At 39.7% G+C, this 17,941-nt stretch overlaps 3 protein-coding genes across 4 annotated transcripts; 1 reads left to right on the forward strand and 2 right to left on the reverse strand.

Annotated features, from left to right (window-relative positions):
* Positions 1-534: 534 nt before the first annotated feature.
* Positions 535-5,424, reverse strand: RB195_004010 (uncharacterized protein; the record flags this gene model as incomplete). 2 transcript variants are annotated; one of them, XM_064201926.1, is made up of 10 exons in its annotated part: positions 535-550; positions 659-750; positions 810-927; positions 1,054-1,189; positions 2,014-2,190; positions 2,912-3,060; positions 3,471-3,584; positions 3,647-3,713; positions 4,244-4,306; positions 5,391-5,424. In XM_064201926.1, the coding sequence occupies 10 exons, from the start codon at positions 5,422-5,424 to the stop codon at positions 535-537; spliced, it is 966 nt and encodes a 321-aa protein (XP_064057806.1). The 2 variants fall into 2 exon arrangements, with proteins under 2 accessions (XP_064057806.1, XP_064057807.1); XM_064201925.1 differs by lacking the exon at positions 5,391-5,424 and having other exon boundaries at positions 4,244-4,283.
* A 129-nt stretch (positions 5,425-5,553) lies between these two features.
* RB195_004011 (uncharacterized protein) lies at positions 5,554-12,443 on the forward strand (the record flags this gene model as incomplete). The annotated part of the gene is made up of 11 exons (XM_013442227.2): positions 5,554-5,649; positions 7,632-7,716; positions 7,790-7,989; positions 8,045-8,197; positions 8,307-8,410; positions 8,840-8,935; positions 9,429-9,625; positions 9,741-9,876; positions 9,947-10,123; positions 10,726-11,043; positions 12,320-12,443. The coding sequence occupies 11 exons, from the start codon at positions 5,554-5,556 to the stop codon at positions 12,441-12,443; spliced, it is 1,686 nt and encodes a 561-aa protein (XP_013297681.2).
* Positions 12,444-13,331: 888 nt separating this feature from the next.
* On the reverse strand, positions 13,332-17,134 carry RB195_004012 (uncharacterized protein; the record flags this gene model as incomplete). Its single annotated transcript, XM_064201927.1, has 8 exons — positions 13,332-13,347; positions 14,651-14,736; positions 14,854-14,974; positions 15,816-15,954; positions 16,017-16,193; positions 16,294-16,442; positions 16,685-16,789; positions 17,028-17,134. 8 exons carry the CDS (start codon positions 17,132-17,134, stop codon positions 13,332-13,334), a joined length of 900 nt encoding a protein of 299 aa, XP_064057808.1.
* Positions 17,135-17,941: the final 807 nt, after the last annotated feature.

Here is a 17,941-nt window from a genome sequence, read left to right on the forward strand (position 1 = left end):
CTAACCGACTGCGCTTCACCAATAGATCTATTTTTTATATGGATTAGACTGAATTTGTCCAATTAAAGCAAAAAGAAAAAGACCGACCACAAACTCTACGCAGGTAACATACATAAAAACTCAATTTTTTTTCAATTTACCTCTTTCCAGTATCAACTGATTGAGGCACATAAAACTTTTTTCAGGTGACGCAGGTCCAAAAGCTTGGCTTGAATGCGCCGAGAGCAGTTGTTGGGTAGAAAACATCCACGAGTACCGCTAGGATTTCTTTGGAAGCAAGGCGGAGAAGAAACCTCTTCAAAAAACACACATTATGCTGTCGACGGTGGATTGTTCCTTGAGAATACCGTTCACCACCGATAGCATCAATTAACAATGTATAGTTTTGTTCTAGTCTTGATCCTGATACTCTTCATAATATTCGTAAAAATATCGACCAACAATATGAAAAGGTTGATAAATTTATTGACACATCCCTTTAATGAATTAAGAAGAGATCACTACAAGAAGAATTAAGATTTTTTCAAATCCTTGTCACTTTTTGCCGAATCTGAAAAACATAAAAAACCATTAAAAAAAAGAGAAATTGACTCTAAAAAGGAGAAAATAAAAAATGAGAAATTGATTGAAGAGAAGATTAACAACATAAAAGTCGTACTCGAAAGCATATGAAAGATTCGGATATAACGTTTCATTAAACTTCATATTTACTGTCTTCGTATGCCAAACAAGTATTTCCTGCTCTTCTTCCTAAATGATCTGGGATTAACTGTAAATATCCATAAAGTTAAATAACTAACTAATATTACCTCAGTATCCCATCCAAATGGCTCTATATCCGATCTATTAAAACCTAGATTGCTTAAAAAACACGTTTCCGGCGAACCCATGCCTTCTTTGCAAGTTTTTCCGAACACAACGGTTGAACTGAAAATAGTCATTACGTTTTTCGGGAATGAAATCCTAATTATACTTCAATTTCTGTTCTTGAGAAGAATTTTTTTAGTGTATCCGAAATTTTTTGAGGATCTTCGTTCAAATAAACGAACTCACTTCAATATTTCTTTCAGATTCACTGCGAAACCGGCCATATCCACTGCAAATCGACGAGATGGTAACCATGCCTCGAAGTCTATAACTGTCCCATTTCTTACCACTGGGTACTCAACAGGTCTACCACCGGATAAGGCTACAATAGTAACGAGTAATTTTTCCACAATACAAAAATAGAAGCAGAAAGGACTTTAATTATTTAGTATAAGAATTGGATCAGGGATCCTACCGTAAACCAACCACGCATTTATTTTTTTCCATTTAGTATTCTTGTGCTGGGCGCTTGTAGCGCCGTGGTAGAGATATCACCATGGAAGCAAAAAGTACGATCGTTGGTACGAAACCGTCCTATGTCAGCCAAGCTTTCACCCCTTAGAGATCGGGAAAATGGTACGTTTTTCTTTTTCTTTTGTTTCTCTTTCTTTTTCTTCTTTTCTTCTTATGTTCTTCTTCTTTCTTCTCTTTTTTCTTTTCTTTCTTTTTTCTCTGTTTCTCTTTTTCTTCTGATTCTTCAGCTTTTCATCTATTCATGAGCTCGGGGTTGGACTCGGATTACAAGCCGCTTTTCGCGTTTTTTGTGTCCATTGATCCAAATAACATTCGCATTGATTCCTAACTATTGATTAATTGTAAATTTATTGATCTGATTCTGGCCTACTTTTGTTTCATATCCAATAGAAAAGCTAGTATAACCTTATTATTCTGTATCCTCACAAATCTCAGGCCCTCCTCTTACAGCAGAACGGGTAGGAACGGGTAGCGCAAAATACATTTTTTTTCAAATATAGATGGTTACAGTACTACTGTCGTTGCATTTTTTTTGCCTGTGTACATTAAATGCGAAAAAAAAATTCCCAGGGACCTAAAGTGAACAGATATGATACACCTACCGTACTCATTTGTCATCAGAAACTAATCTTAGCTGGGAATTATTAAGGATCAATCATCATCAGCGCTTACCGACGGCCCACATTCCTAGCCTCTTCACATTTCGAATGTAGTCCGTGAACACTCTGATATCGTATGAATTGTCGTCATCGGCAAAGTAAACTACACCATCATGATATTTTTCCATTAAATGTTCGGATTCGTTCCTAAGATACCATAGAGCTGTGTTTCTTTGATACCAGCCACGTCCTAAACAATGTTTCTCGGGAATTTCCGACTAAAAATTTTCGAAACGAATTAAAATTCTCGATATGGGGATTTTCAGTGTTTTTGCCCGTTTGTTTTTTGTTTTTGTTTTTTGGTAATTTTTTTTTCAAAAGTAATGGCTATGGATGCTTAATCAAACATACAAGGTAGGCTTTGGGCAAATTCTTCTTATTTTCTTTGCTTGTTCTACGAATTTTATTCTTGTATAAAGGAGTGTACAATGAATCCAGAGGATTCATATGGACGGAGCGTGTACGATCAGTGAGGGCTACAAGTAAAGGAAGCAAGTTTAAATGCTGTTTTATCAGAAATAGAAGAATTCATAAAAACTTCTAGAGAAAATGTGCAAAATGGGAATTTCCCTTGTTCTACCCGAAATTATGACGGTTTTAGATTTAAAAGCAGTATTTGACCTTCTTTTTCCTTTCCTTCTTTGAAAATTGTACTTTGAACATATAAATTATAAAGCGAGTCGACAATAAATAGGAAAATAAAGGCCTAATTAAGGAAATGACGCTCACTCTCAACAAATAATACGGGACTAAATTTTCCCACGGAAATTAGATTGATTGAATTTTAAGAAAATTCAACTTAAAAGCCGTTATATTCTTGTAAGAAGATGAAGAAACAATGAAAAAAATGAGAAAAGTTGTTGAAACATCAGTTCTTGGAAGAATTAGGTCCTCGAGGAGCAGAAACGCACGTGGATATCCTTTTACAGTTTCAGCCGCCAAATATGTGAATGGTACTTCAGATCTTTCAAGAATCTTCCACACGTACGATACTGTCTCGTTAGCGTCTTCAACCAATATCCAATGAAGATGCGGAACCATACGCAGTGTATACGACATCCTACAAAATCTTTCCTTATTCAGTTCATTGCATTAAAGGCATCACATCAGGCACAACCACAAATCTGGGGTTTCGGGTGGATTATGCGTATACGGGATCGTAGATTATGGAGAGGAAGGTGATTCCGTCCATTTCCTCCTAATTGCCGTAAAAACCGCCCGAAAAATGCAGCTTTGAGCGATCCGGGGCGCTATTTTCCACAACGAATTCGATTGGAGCGCGCCAACCTTGTGCACGCGTCGATTTTTTAAGGTTGTTTTTTTTACGGGGATTAGGAAGAAATGGACGGAATTACCCACCTCCGCATAATCTACGACCACGTACAGGCATCACTCACTTGAAACCCACACCACCCCAGATTCGTAGGGTGATATCCTCAATTGAATCCCAATCACAAACGCTCCGCCTACCTTGTCAAATCCGCAAAACGAGTAGGTCTCTTGTAGGTTGGAGTGATTACAATAATGAGTGGTAGTAGATTTTTCGGATTCCTCTCAATCTGAAGCCAGGAGAAAAATGTTTCCCTGAATCCGATTTAAATATCCGAATGTTCTTTTTTCTCTCGGCGATTTGCTTTGAAACGTACGCAGGGAAAAGAGGGTGGAAAATCGTGGCTGCGAAGCTTATCGTGGCAAGAATCACCAAAAACAAACCTAAAGATTCTGAAATAACCTTTACCAGAAATAGAAAAAGGGACTTCTGCCCAATTATTTTAAAGGCAGCATACCCTGTCTTTGACGTAGTGAGGAAAGCCGCAAGAAAAGCCACAGATGCGATGTAGATTACAGGAGCAAAGGTGGTTCTGCTCACTTCTCCCTAATCGTAAAAAAAAGTAAAAAACGCCGTAAAAAACTTCGTTATTCGCGACTACTTCGTTCAGTTGCAACGCGCCACTCTTGCGCACGCGTTGCATCCAGCTGCGCAGCGGTCGAGAGCCAGTAAGTTCTCTTCGACTGCCTATTCAAGTGAAACCAATGAATATGTTGCTGGAGGGACCAGAAGGTGTACATAGAGCGGTTCCCACACCGTTTTTTTTACGACGATCAGAGAGGGGTGAGCGGAGCCTCCCCGGAACCGGCTATCTACAATCTAGTCTCTGACTTTTCCTGCGGATTCCGTGACCACGTCAAATTCGTGGTATGCTGCCTTTAAAGCAAAAATTAAGACTCATAATCCAAGATACCGGAAGTTAAACAGACACGAAGTGGTCGTCGCTTGAACATCTCTGCTTCATGTAGAACTTGCCCTAAACTATAATCAGTTCAATGCGGCCCGAGGTCTGGTGCAGTTCCCGAAGCGACTTTGCTTGAAACGGAGCGGTGTGTCTTGCGGTTGCGATCGAGATGAGACCATTACTAACTCCAAAAACTCAACCGTATCCCCGCATCAGGTGAATACATAAGTAGTCAAATATGATCTTTTCGAGCACTGTTCACTGCTCATCTTCTTGTTCTCATTTCTTTCCTATAATCAATCTTCCTTTTTTTGCGATGTTCGTCGCATTACGCTTATACGTGTAATTATACGTACATTACTTACATAATAAAAAGTGTAACTACCGATGTTTGAGACTGTACGACAATTGCCACGAGCGGCACTGTCGTTGTCGTGCCACCGTAGTGCTAAAGGCATCACACCACGAAGCTGAGGTGGTACGGATTTCAGGTGAAGTATTCGTGTAGAATATGGAAACGGGGGGTGATTCCGTCCATTTCTCCTTGATTGCCGTAAAAAACGGCCCGAACGATACGTCTTCGGGCGTTCTGGAGCACTATTTTCCACAAAGAGTGCGACTGGAGCGCGCCAGCCTTGTGCACGCGCCGCATCTTCCAGGCCGTTTTTTTAACGGAAATTAGGAAGAAATGGACGGAATAACCCCCTCTGCATAATCTACTATCCCGTATACGAATACTCCACCTGAAATCCGTACCACCTCAGATACGTGGGGTGATGCCTTTAATCTGAACCCCAACATCACAGCTAATGGCTAGTGAGCATCTAGAGCCGAATCGCTATACACGTCGTGGGACCAGTTCCCTAGAAAATCTCCAGAAAAATTGATCACATAAATGCTAGTCTCCGAAAATTTTCGACAATCCGTTTTTAACTGAAATTTTTTTGACACTAAACATAGTTACGGTTCCCGGCAGAATTCGCAGAAGCGGTGGTGTCAAGCGTCAGATGGCTAAAAATCCGCTACGGCTGATGCAATGTCGATCCTGGTCGTGATCATAATCCTGATTGATGATTACCAGTTGTTGTTGAAGCGACCTCTCTGGCAGAAATTCAGGCGCATCCTAGCTGAAATTCTTGAAATAGCCAAAACTCACATTTACAGTTGAAGAACCACCGCTTAGTACACATTACTAGAAATGATGATTAATCCAGGTGGGAACGCCACACGTTCATGCACGTGTTTTTCGTTTAATTCATGTGAAACACAAGTATACCTTTGATAAGAAAAATGAGCACAAGTAGGTTTTCAATTCAGAAATGGATACATCGACTCCGGTGGAATCGGACCTTTGGACTTATCTGACAAGCCACAGATTCGCCAGGGACCTTGCCGACGTCAGTCAAATTGTGAAGGTTAGCTCAAGGATCTAAGGCTCTGATTTTTTTAAAAACTTTCTATTTATGATTCAAAGTCGCGGAAACTGCAGTGGCGTGATTTTCGAAGCTAATAATTCTTTCCATAGAGGATGATAAAGTGTCTGATCATCCGTTTGGGATGCGCCCCCACGTTCACTTCAATTCAGAATCGTTTGAGGTTTACGAACGTGCAACTGGCCTATAAAATGACTTGCGGTGGCTACTCGATGTGTCAAGTCGGTGTTTTTATTCTCTCAGACATGTCTGGTACCAATTTATCGACCCCGGAGGGATGAAAGGCTTGGTGAGCACTAGGGCGGATTCGAACCTCCGATCGATTGTGCAGTAAGCGGAACCTCTAACCGTTAAACTACACCCGCACCAATTCTTTCCATATCGCAGTAAAAAAAAACTAAGGAAACCCCATTTCCTCATATGTATTTTGCGCGTACGCATTCGACTTTAACTCAGACTTCGTTTGAAGTTAATGAACGCATCTGCAGCCTTACAGTAACTTGCGGGGCGAACCGGTGTGTCAGCTCGGTCCTTTTGTCCTTCCCGATAAGTCCTGTACCAATTTATCGACCCCATATGGATGAGAGCTTGGTTGACAGTGGGGCGGTATCGAAGAATCAATCATACATTTGCAGCCGGACCTGGTACTGACACTGCTACACCCGCTACGCATTTAATTGTAGAAGAGCTCTTATCCCTATCCTCTTCTGCAGCCCCGTCGGAGCACTACAATACGAGGCACGGCGATTCGAAATTTTTAATAGGACTTGAAAACTCTCCATGCACAGGGTCGGCTGGGTTCCTTGCATTTTGCAGCTTTAAGCAGATCTGGTCTCCTCTTCTCACCTCTCCGTAAAAAATGTTTGATACGCAATTTCACATACTCATTAAAACAACTATTTAAGGACAGTATACCACGTATCTGACGTGGTGAGAGAATTGACAGGAGGAGCCGGAGGTGTGATTGTAGATTGCGGGAGACGGGTTGTCTTTGACACCATTTTTATGACGCATTGAGTTGCAACGCGTCACCTGTGTGCACGCGCCGCATCCACGTGCGAGCCGTCGAGGATTAATCAGGTCTCCTCACTAATCTATTGAACTAAAACTAATGAGGGTGGTGAGAGTGCAACCCCATCTCTAAGTTTTCCGCGGACTCCCACACCAGAGATGAGTGTAGCGTAGTCGGTAAGAGGTTCCGCTTCCTACACGACCGATCGGAGGTTTGAATCTGCCCTAGTGCTCACCAAGCCTTTCATCCCTCCGGGGATTGATAAATTGGTACCAGACTTATCTGGAAGGATAAAAACACTGACTTGACACTTTGGCAAGCCCCCGCAAGTCATTGTAGAGGCTAGTTACACGTTCGTGAACCTCAAACGATTCCAAGTTGAAGTGAACGTAGGAGCGCATTCAAGCGGAATGATTAACGCCAGAAACTTTATCCAATTTTTTCTCCCTTACCATATCAGATCCTTGGTATCCTGCCTTCAACTCTTGTCTAAAAATTGAAGGTTCCGCATGATATACGACACAAAGGTGAAGGTTTAGAAAATATGTGTGTGATCACAGCAATTTACACATTTTCTATGTCTGGTAGAGCTTCCCGCCCATCTCGGGCCCAATTGAACACGCATCGCGGTCGCTCGGAAGAGCAAAATTACCAATACATAGCGCCAGAGACCAGACGGTAGATTTCAAGTGCTCCTTACAAATCCTTCGAAAAAAACCTAATTTCAAAAACTAAAACTTTTCCGCCGGTTTCGATGAAGAAAGAGAAAGGAAGGGGGCTTTTATGCTCATCATTCCATAGTGTTACTTCTGGAATCTTCCCTGCTCCTTTACTCTTCCATCTTTTTTCTGTAACGGAAAGATATTCAATAATTATTTTAATAAAAATATTTTTTAAAAAAGTCAAGAGATAGAAGGTGACGGTGATTGTGTTATGAAACTTTTTTTTCAAGTGGAAACTTTTCAAAAGGCTAAGCCGAATGTTTTATACAAAATCGGAAAGACGAGTGAATTCAGCTCAAAGAAGAGATCGACCAGGTAAGATGTTTTTTATTTTTCTCGATTTTTCTAATATTGAGCTTTTTTCTGGCGAGAATCGTTTAACATTTAGAGCTTCAAAAACACGGTTGGGATGTGCTAAAATTGGCGAAAAATTTCCAACTTCCTCCACTTGATGACAAAATGGAAAGAGTCGATGGCACGTCAATAACATTAGAGGAATTTCGTCGCAAATACGAAGCACCTCGTATGCCTTGTGTGATTACCGGTTTGACGAGAAATTGGAAGGCTCACGAAAACTGGACAATTCAGGTGATGCAGTTTTTTTTTGTTTTTTTTTTCGCAGTCAGTAGTAATTTTTTTCCAGAAACTCTTAAAAGATTATCCAAATGATAGTTTCAAAGTTGGTGAGGGATCCAGTGGAGACACTATTTTCCTGAAATTCAAATATTTTGCCGAATATATGAGAGAAAATGAGGATGATAGTCCGTTGTATATTTTCGATGAATATTTCGGCGAGGTTAGTCGAAAGTTTTTTAAATTCCCTTATTTCTCTGAAAAATGTTTCTAATGAATTTAAGGAAATTTCTAAGTTTGACTAGTTCAAAAAGTGTTTTTTAATTTCTTAGGGCAAGAGAACGAAAGAAATGCTCAAGGATTACGATGTACCAGTATTTTTTAAAGAAAACTTATTTGATCTGCTTGGGAACGACACGAAACGACCACCATATAGGTGAGCCTAATCAAAGAGATCATGATCGATCAATAATGTTGGGAGAAATCACTCCTTACGTCTATTTTCCCTAAAAAGTCTACAGTGTATCAATCCGCTTGGGATACGCCAACACGTTATACTGCAATGTGGACTCGTTGAGTTTTTTGGGACCCGTGTTGGCCTAGGGAATGACCTGCGGGGGCCAGCCGATGACCAAGTCAGTGCTTTTATGCTCGCAGACAAGCCTGGCATCAGTTTGTCAATTCTGGAGAAATTAAAGGGTCAGTTTCCACTGGGCGGTTTCCAACCGTCGATCGTGTGGCCGTAGCGAACCTCTAACCGACTGCGCTACGCCAGCCCCCATTTTCCCGCAAAGGTTCCACATAAACCGTTAATCTTTTTTTAAAATCTTTTTCGAAAGCTTCCTATGATTTTTGTTAATTTCAGGTGGATTGTCATTGGTCCAGCTCGTTCCGGAACTAACATTCACATCGATCCACTTGGAACCAGTGCATGGAACGCGCTTATTCATGGACATAAACGGTCAGGATTTGTTCAGAGGCGCATCCTTATAAATTTTTCATGACTGTAGATCTCAAAAAGAAAGACAGCTAGTGGAGATTTAAAGTTGAATGACTGGTTCAAATCTCCATCTGACCCCACAGTTGCCGCCGAGTGCGTTCAACCGCCCACACGCGACTGCGAGCGGCAACTGCGGACGGCTCATCAGTGTAGGGAACCTGTTTCATCGACTGAGGGGGCGATGGACCGTCTTCCCCGCCGTCGCGTCGCACCGTTTACTGTCTCTGAGCACAGTGAAGCAGATTTTCATACCACTTACCTTCATCCACCGTTTCTCTAACTGAATTTTTTTGCCAAATAAGCTAATATTAATTTTTCTCTGAAAATTGTATGTATATATTATTTATTTACTTATATTTATATTTTTACAAAGTTCTAGACTAGCCGAGACTGGAGTTTAAACTTCATTAACTGAAGTTTTATTTTCATAGTCTTTTTTTCTTTGAAATTTCAGCTGGGTATTCATCCATCCAGACACACCACATGAATTTGTAACGATCCCTAAATCAGAACGTGGTATTCATCCGAATGAAGCAATCACATGGTTTTCAACTGTTTACAAACGTATACATCAAGGAGACTGGCCATTCGAACGATATCCAGCGTACGAATGTCGGCAAAATCCAGGAGAGACGTTGTTTGTGCCATGTGGTAAAGTCTTACAGTTGAAACTTTAGTCGAAATGGAATTTTTATCCAGTTTTTCAAAGTTTTCCTTGCATTGATTCCCCTGTCTTTTTTTGTTGTTGCGATTTTCAAGATTTCAGGATGGTGGCATGTGGTCATTAACGAGGATGATACTGTAGCTGTCACACAAAATTTTTGCTCACCAGTTAATCTTCCCTACGTTTATCCGACAATCCGAGAAGAGAGACCATCGCTGGCAAGCGCGTTTCTTGAAAAGTACGTAGGGGTACTAAGGGGAGTGTGCTGAAGGCTGAAGCAGCAATATTTTATTTTTAAATATTTTAAGACTTAACGACCTGCGTCCGGAATTGATGCAAACGGTTTACGAGTCGTTGCTGGATCCGAAACCAATATTAGATTCGTATGGTTCGGACAGTGAAAAGGAGGTTATTGGAGCGAATGATGGCTACGATGAATCCGAAACAACATCGTTCAGCACAGACGAATCGAGTGATCAGGATAGGTATGAAAAAATGGAATCTGCACATCCGAGCATATAGTCGGTCGGTATGACGAAGTGAAGCACAGTGCAGTCGCGTAAGCGGCTGCGCTCGAAGCGGCGCGGTGGAAGTAGCGGTCAAGCAGCAAGAAACGGTAGTAGCAAATGCCCTCACTCGATCCTAACCGCTACGATCCGCCGCACCGCTTCTATCGCAACCGCCTACGCAGCTGCAGCGTGCTTCATGTCGTTTATACTCTACTATAAACTATAACCTTCTCCTAGGTCGTCTCAGCTTAGACTTTATCTAGAGTTACCAATTGAAGCAATTATTCAACTTCTTCACTTCTAGAAAAATTTAATTTAGAATCAAATTTTAAGTTTGGAAATAAACTTTCTCTTATACGCGACCCGAAATGAAATGCAAAATGAAATGAAAAGATGAAAAGTGTAACTAGGTTGAGTACGATGAAAAATTGTAGACAAATTCTCACATGTTGACATTTTTCCCATAAAACTGTTAAAATAGATCAATGATCTTGGTTATTGTTGGTGATTATTTAGGAAAAAACTAGTCGATGATTATAATTTAATCCACGACAAACGTATTTTTTCTTTGAGTTCAGCGGTGACAATGAATGTGATGAAGAGGAGGCTGAGGAGACCGAGGAGACCGAGGATGAACAGGAAGAGAAAGGAGGTGAAAAAGAAGAGAGCGATGAAGAAGAAGATGAAGAAGAAGAAAGTGATAGCCAAGAAGCGGTTGTTAACAAATCGGGATTTGTTGACATCGCTGAAGGTAGCGAAGATGAGGGTGGTTTTTGTGAATCTGGGGATTCCGAGGATTCGGAAACATATAGCGACTATGACACCGACGATGACGACGATGATGATGTGAGTGAACGCTCTTCTCCATCACCGGAAATCCACACCGAACCAGTAAGGTATGGTTTCTCCTATCTTTTCCTTTCGTTTAAGGAGAATCGTAACTAATCGTAATGAAAAATAAGTACGTTTCCTTTCATGGAATCTGAAATTGAATAAAATTTCAGATTTCATGAAAGGAAACGTACGTATGGCGGTGGCGTATAAATGGAATTACAGCTCGGTGGTGTAGCGCAGTGGTGAGATTTTCTCACAGAGCTGAGACGATCGATAGGTCAAAGCAGCGCATAGATAACCTATTCATCTCCTCCTTCCCCTCCCCTTATCCACAATTCCTTTCTGCCCGAGTGGAGGCCATGTGTATATGCCCAGCGCTTACGGTACTGGCTCTACTAATACTAAACTTGAGAAGAAGTCTGAATTGAAATTGAAGAGAATGAATTTGTATAGAATTTGAATTTGATGTAGTTCTACGCCCGAATATATGAAATGATGTGGTCTCTTCCCGTCCTCATATCCTTAGGACCCTCCCGTTTCTATGACAGAAAGATCGCCAAGGTTCCCCCCTGGCCTCATGAATAGCAGCTTTTTTAAAGGAATCACCCCACGGATCTGATTTGGTACGGATTTCGGGTAGATTATCCGTATACGGGATCGTAGATTATAGAGAGAAGGGTGATTCCTTCTATTTGTTCCTAATTGCCGTAAAAAACGCCCCGGAAGATACGGCTTCGAGCGTTCCGGCGCACTATTTTCCACAACGAGTTCGATTAGAGCGCGCCAGCCTTGTGCACGCTCTGCATCCTCCGGACCGTTTTTTACGGCAATTAGGAAGAAGTGGACGGAATCACCACCGTCTCCTTAAGCTACTATCCCGTATACGAATACTCCACCTGAAATCCGTACCACCTCAGATTCGTAGGTTGATCCTTTTAAATCTAAACTCGTTTACTGAGCGAAGAGGTGGAGAAATTTCCAGGAATTTCCGTAAAGATGACTACGGGATCGTACGAGATGTATCAATTATTTATTTTTATTTAATTGCACATATATATGACCGAAGTTACCTCAAACATTCCCAAAAGGTGCTGTCGTCTAGCTCACTCTCGAAACTCATAATCTGATAGGTTAGGTCCTGAGAAGATCCGTAGAATCCGAGATTTTCGGCGAAATCTGTCCATTTCGTCAAGCTGAGGCAGCGAAACACTGTTGAAATCGTCCACAGGGAGTTCAGGCGAGACGTAAAGCCTCGCTAAGCATGGACATTGATTCTCTGTTCTTCTACGTATTTCTTTCTTTTAAAAATGATGTCTTCTGTAAAAGTCCACGATTCAGGGCAATCACACCGATTCTTACCGCTTCTGAAGGTGGCCTAAAACGTCGTGCTGTAACATCACCGAATCGTCGCCTAGGTATACCGATATTTTTAAATTCGACGCCCCGTTCATTTAATAATTAATTAGAATTGTTTCTCTTAGACGTCAAATAGTTACGACTGTTTTTTTCCTGTTGTCTGGTGATTTTTCTGTTCCTGCAGGCAATAAATAATATGTTGAAAAATAGATTTCAATTGTAAACATTCAAATGATATTTATTGCACTATTGATGATTCAGTAGAATCTAGTAATATGCTTTCATTCACGTAACTTCATCGACATTTGAAAGTGGGAATTTTCACAAATTCTGGAGTAGGAATTTTCCCAAATTAAGGAGTGGGAATTTTTCCAGATTCTTCTCAAAAATTAACAGTAGGTCTATTATTTAAATTTTAAAAAACGAACCACAAGAAGACTAATATTTGAGTATTTCAGTATTTTAATCTGCTCTTCTAATCAGAAATCACACGTATTTTTTACGAACCACAAAAACAAACGATAAAATATACGATGACGAACAAACTGTAATTTTCATTACCAGTAACAAGACATGGACAGTAAAGCTCTCTCAATACCGTAGATAAATCACTTCCTAATGAATAAAACACATAAATTTATGGCCGTAATGGAAAAAAAGACAAGTATTTATCGACGGTCCCAATATGTGTGGGGAATTCAGGCACTCGGATCACTGGATCATGACATCAAAACAATAATGTAAACATTAGGACCCGTATTCACTTAAAGTTCTGCACTAATTAGTGCCCAAAGAAACGTAAACAACATTCAATTGATATCGATTTTCTCTTCTTTTGCGGAAAAAGAGAACATTGGAGGGAGGAGATTATGGATTATTATGGAAGATACGAGTTGAGTACATCGACGAAACGATCATATTTCCACGGCGTACCCAATGGAATCAGGTTTGATTTGTGGGTAAAATTTTGGCAGTGCCGTTTTCGTATGCCATACTAGGATTTCTTGGCTCTGAAATTGGAATTGTTGGGATTAATTTTAAGGATTAATAGTACATACGTACGTAAAAGCAGTTAGTGCATATAAGAAGTTTAGTCATGCGAATAAGAGCATCATGCATAAGATTTACAGTTCATTAAGACTGTAACAGAAACGCTCAGAGACGTTTTCTTCAAGTTTTTAAGTTTATATATTTTAGAAAGTGGTGAGAAATCACTTTTTGGTTATCAACCACACCTAGATTTATAATATAATATAATAATATGATAATAATATGACAGTATAATAATATAATAATGTAACAACATAATAATGTAATAATATAATAACAAAATAATCATATAATACAATTTTTAAAAATAATATAATAATAATATAACCATATAATAGAATTTTTAAAAATAATATAGTAATAATACAATCATATAATACAATTTTTAAAAAAAATATAATAGTAATATAACCATATAATACAATTTTCAAAAATAATATAATAATAATATAACCATATAATAGAATTTTTAAAAATAATATAGTAATAATACAACCATATAATACAATTTTTAAAAATAATATATTAATGATATAATCATATTATACAATTAAAAAAAAACCTGAATGTTTTTTGCGACGTACTCTGCTTACTATCAATTATTCAGTGGACCTTCTAAAATCTTGGTGATGAAGATGTTTGTTCTTTTTCCTACAACTGAACGCTACTGTCGTGCCAAGGATCCGCTCCAGAATGAGCAGCTGGCAGGGACTGGTGACGTGAACTCGATCACGACCGCGCGGATCCAGAGGGGTATGTGCTCAGCTGCGCTGGTGTGCTAATAGTCCAGGCCCTTAGAAGGACCATATAGGTGCACATGTAGGGTTTGTGGCTGACTCAGTAGGAAGGAGGAGAGGCCCGGGTCGCCGCAAACGAGATCGAAGCTGAGCGCAGGCACGACAGTTACGATACGCTACGTTACGGTGCTACGCTAAGCTTCATAAGTATTCAGAGACGAATTTTTCTCTAAGAATTTAGATATGAAATATTATATGTAATATACACAATATAAAAAAAATAAAATAAATACAAAACATAACAAAGAAATAAACAAATATAGCAAAATATGCGCATCTGTGCTGTCTCCTTTTTCCATCACTATTTACGCTTACGATAGATAGGTATGGCATACAATACGATACACAAGCAAAGCGATTAGTGCTGCCTCAGAAAGAACAGAGCGATCATGCGTTATGTTAAGCTATATAAGCAGACTTTCCACTAAGAAAGTCACTATTAACTATGTAAAATTATAAATCTCACTCAAAATAGAATGAATTTAGTATGGTTTCGTTCACAGCATAAGATCCCTGTTTGGTTTGTGTATGCCACACATACAATTCACGAGGCTAAAATTTTATCGGTTAGATGAGAAGAAGAGAAGAAGTTCTATCTACTCTCCAAACATGCGTGCCTATTTAACAAATAGAATAGTAGATGTCCACATCCGGGAAAATTCAACTCACCACTTCTTGATCAAATCCAAACGGTTCTATATCCTCTTGAGTGAATCCCATATCTTCCAGAAGGCATGGTTCGGGCGCTCCAAATCCTCTCACACATGTTTTTCCGAACACAGCGGTAGTACTAAAAAAAATACTTTGAAAAAATATTCTTTTGTTCTTCTCGTGTTTTTGTTTGGGGTCTGTGAATTTGTTACTATTGGATCCTAGCACGAAAAACTCTGCTAGGTTTTTCATCCACATGAGCAGTAGTACTGTAATTTTGTTCTTCAGTAAATTATGGATAAAGGATCCTCTTTGAGCGTCATGGGTCCTGCACATGACGCTCAAAAAGGACACATGCTGGACTGAAGCTCTCGAAGAGGGAGCCGGGGTAGGGAATAGGACCCTGACCGTGCACACTAATGGGTCCTAAGGAGGTTGATGGCCATTCGATGACTTAGTCTAATGCCAGCTCTTCCAGATCCTGGTGCCATTACGGCGGCGTCACAGCGGGACCCATCCCCTCCGCTTCTTCTCAGAGCGGAACTGCAGATATAAGTTGGGCTCTCTATAGTCCTTCTTCTGGCTTCACCGCGTCTTTCCGAGCAGATCAGCTTTCCCAATTCAGACCATGGTTCAGGTATTTTTGATCTGACTAAAGAAAGTATGACTGACCGTAGTAGAAGATGCCTAAATCCTAGTTCATGACTTAAGTGTGAAAATAAATGTAAAATACTAAGAGGTTAGGGAGAGGTTTAAGAGAGAGGACGGAAAGCAGCTTGTTAGAGGTATACACCTGTTTCGTGGATTTTTTTTTGCTCCAGCGAAGTGCTCACTCCTGGCGAATGCGCCACACACATCATTTCACTTACGCCGACGCATTCGTAATCCAGACATATGTCAAGTGTAACCGAGACAAAAGAGGTTGTTAGTTCACGGATTCTAGACTAGGATGGATGAAACTTCTAAAAAAAGTGACTCACTTAAGTACAACATCGAGACCAATGGCGAATCCTGCCATATCAACGGCAAATTTCCGTCTAGGACCCCATCGAACTTTGTAGCCGACCACAGTGCCATTCACTACCTCTGGAGACTCAACAGGGCTGCCTCCAGCTAGGCCTGGAAACATCGTTGTAGTAAATTCTGGAAAATCTGCAGGAATTAAAGGTAGATAATCTTACCTACAGCCCACATCCCCAGCTTTTTCACATGTCTTATGTAGTCAGTGAATAGTCTCGTATCGTACGAATTGTCGTCATCTCCAAAATAGACCACGCCCTCTTTGTGATCTCCGAGTATGGAATCTGTATCGTTCCGTAACAGCCATAGTGCGCTTGTTCGTTGATACCATCCACGTTCTGAACCAATTTTGATCTGGTAGATCAATAAACAAATAAACCATACTACCACAATAATTAAATTTATAAATAAATAAATAAACCACGCCCCAACACTTACTTGGATACCCTGAAGGAGTTTCTATAGCCATGTAAGTGTAATTATGAGTGGAACGTCGTAGTAAATTTTCTACAAATGGCACCGTTTGAGCACCGTCCTCAATGACGATCCAGTGGACGTGAGGGACAAGTCGGAGAGTATTGGCGAATCTAAAAAGACCGATTTGATTGGCAACTCAAAAAAAAAAACAAAAAAAAAAGAGAAAAGAAAAGAAAAGTTCGCGATCCAAATTTGAGTTAGGCAAGTACATATGTTGCTAGAACGAGGACTACGGTAGACTTTTCTTACACAGACACACCACAATGGAACGCAGCCCGGTTGCTGCGACTCGTCAATGAACTTTTCATTCATTCTCGGTCTCATTCTATTTTTACCGTAATTCAAGTCTCACCTCGTCATATCTGCCAATCGTGTAGGACGTTTGTAGGTGGGTGTGATGACGATAATAAGCGGTTCCAATGGTACTACATTTCTTTCGACAAACTCTTTTATTTTCCTGAATTAAAAAGATTCCAGAATTAGAGATAAATCCTTGAAGTGAGAATTTTCTTGAAAACTATGATTCGTGATGTGTACTGATCACCCCAGAAATGACACAGTGGCTTCCAATAGATTTCCTGTTTTCTTCACTTTTTTTAATTCTTTTTTTTTTTGTTTTTTCTTGTTGTTGACAAATGTGGATTTTGACTTGATGTGTTTTTTTTTGTACTTGAAATATTTTAATCATATATTACCTGCCATTTGACGATGCCATTATTGTAAGAAACGCTATGATCATAGTAATACAGAAGATTACTGGCAATGACATTCTCCTTATAGGACGCGGAAGTAGTGACATCATAGTTTCCAGGAATTCCTGGCAAATTTCAGCCAGCTTCCCAGTTAGAGATTTGGGATTTCGAAGGCTATCCGTCGTCTGTCGCCACCGGTCGACGCCGTTGTTATGAACGAATCTTCTGGATGAATCTGGCTACCGCTTTTCACCGAGAAGATGTCATGGTAGAGATTTTATCTGTCTGGAAAAGTGTTTTTATATACAGTTCTGTAGCGATTAAAAGCGAGTATTTTGAGGTAAGTTTACGAAAAAAAATTCCCCTGAATGAAAAGAATTGAAAATGAAATCGATAACAATAGGTTAAGTATAAACATGGAACATTTAGGGATCGGAAGGGTTGGAAATTTGGCGAGTTCATGATTTTTTAGCTGTCGAGTCTTAGAATGAGTTTTATATTCGCCAACATTCGATCCTAGAAAAATATGAAAAAAAATGAAAATTATGAAAACGTTAGGAAAAATGAGGGATATTAAAAGTTATGGATTTAAATTATGCAAATGGAGCGAATAATTGGTTCATTAATAATAAAATAAAAATAATAATGAAAGCAATCAGAAAATTTCACAAATTGGTTTTCAGAAGCGACTATATATATATATATATATATATATATATATTGAAAAATTGATATTTTCAGCTACATATACGTGTGAAATCGGATAAACATTTTTATCGCCTTTTGTGAAGTAATTTTGTGCTAGCCAGATCATGGAGATAAGCTCCGCCTTGTTGTGTATGCTCCTCCCATCAAATATTTCAAACTGCAGATGCCGTAAACCACATAAATAAAGTCGTTGCTTAATTATGTACATA

This window comes from Necator americanus, chromosome IV (assembly GCF_031761385.1).
Source record: "Necator americanus strain Aroian chromosome IV, whole genome shotgun sequence".
NCBI classification, from domain to species: domain Eukaryota; kingdom Metazoa; phylum Nematoda; class Chromadorea; order Rhabditida; family Ancylostomatidae; genus Necator; species Necator americanus.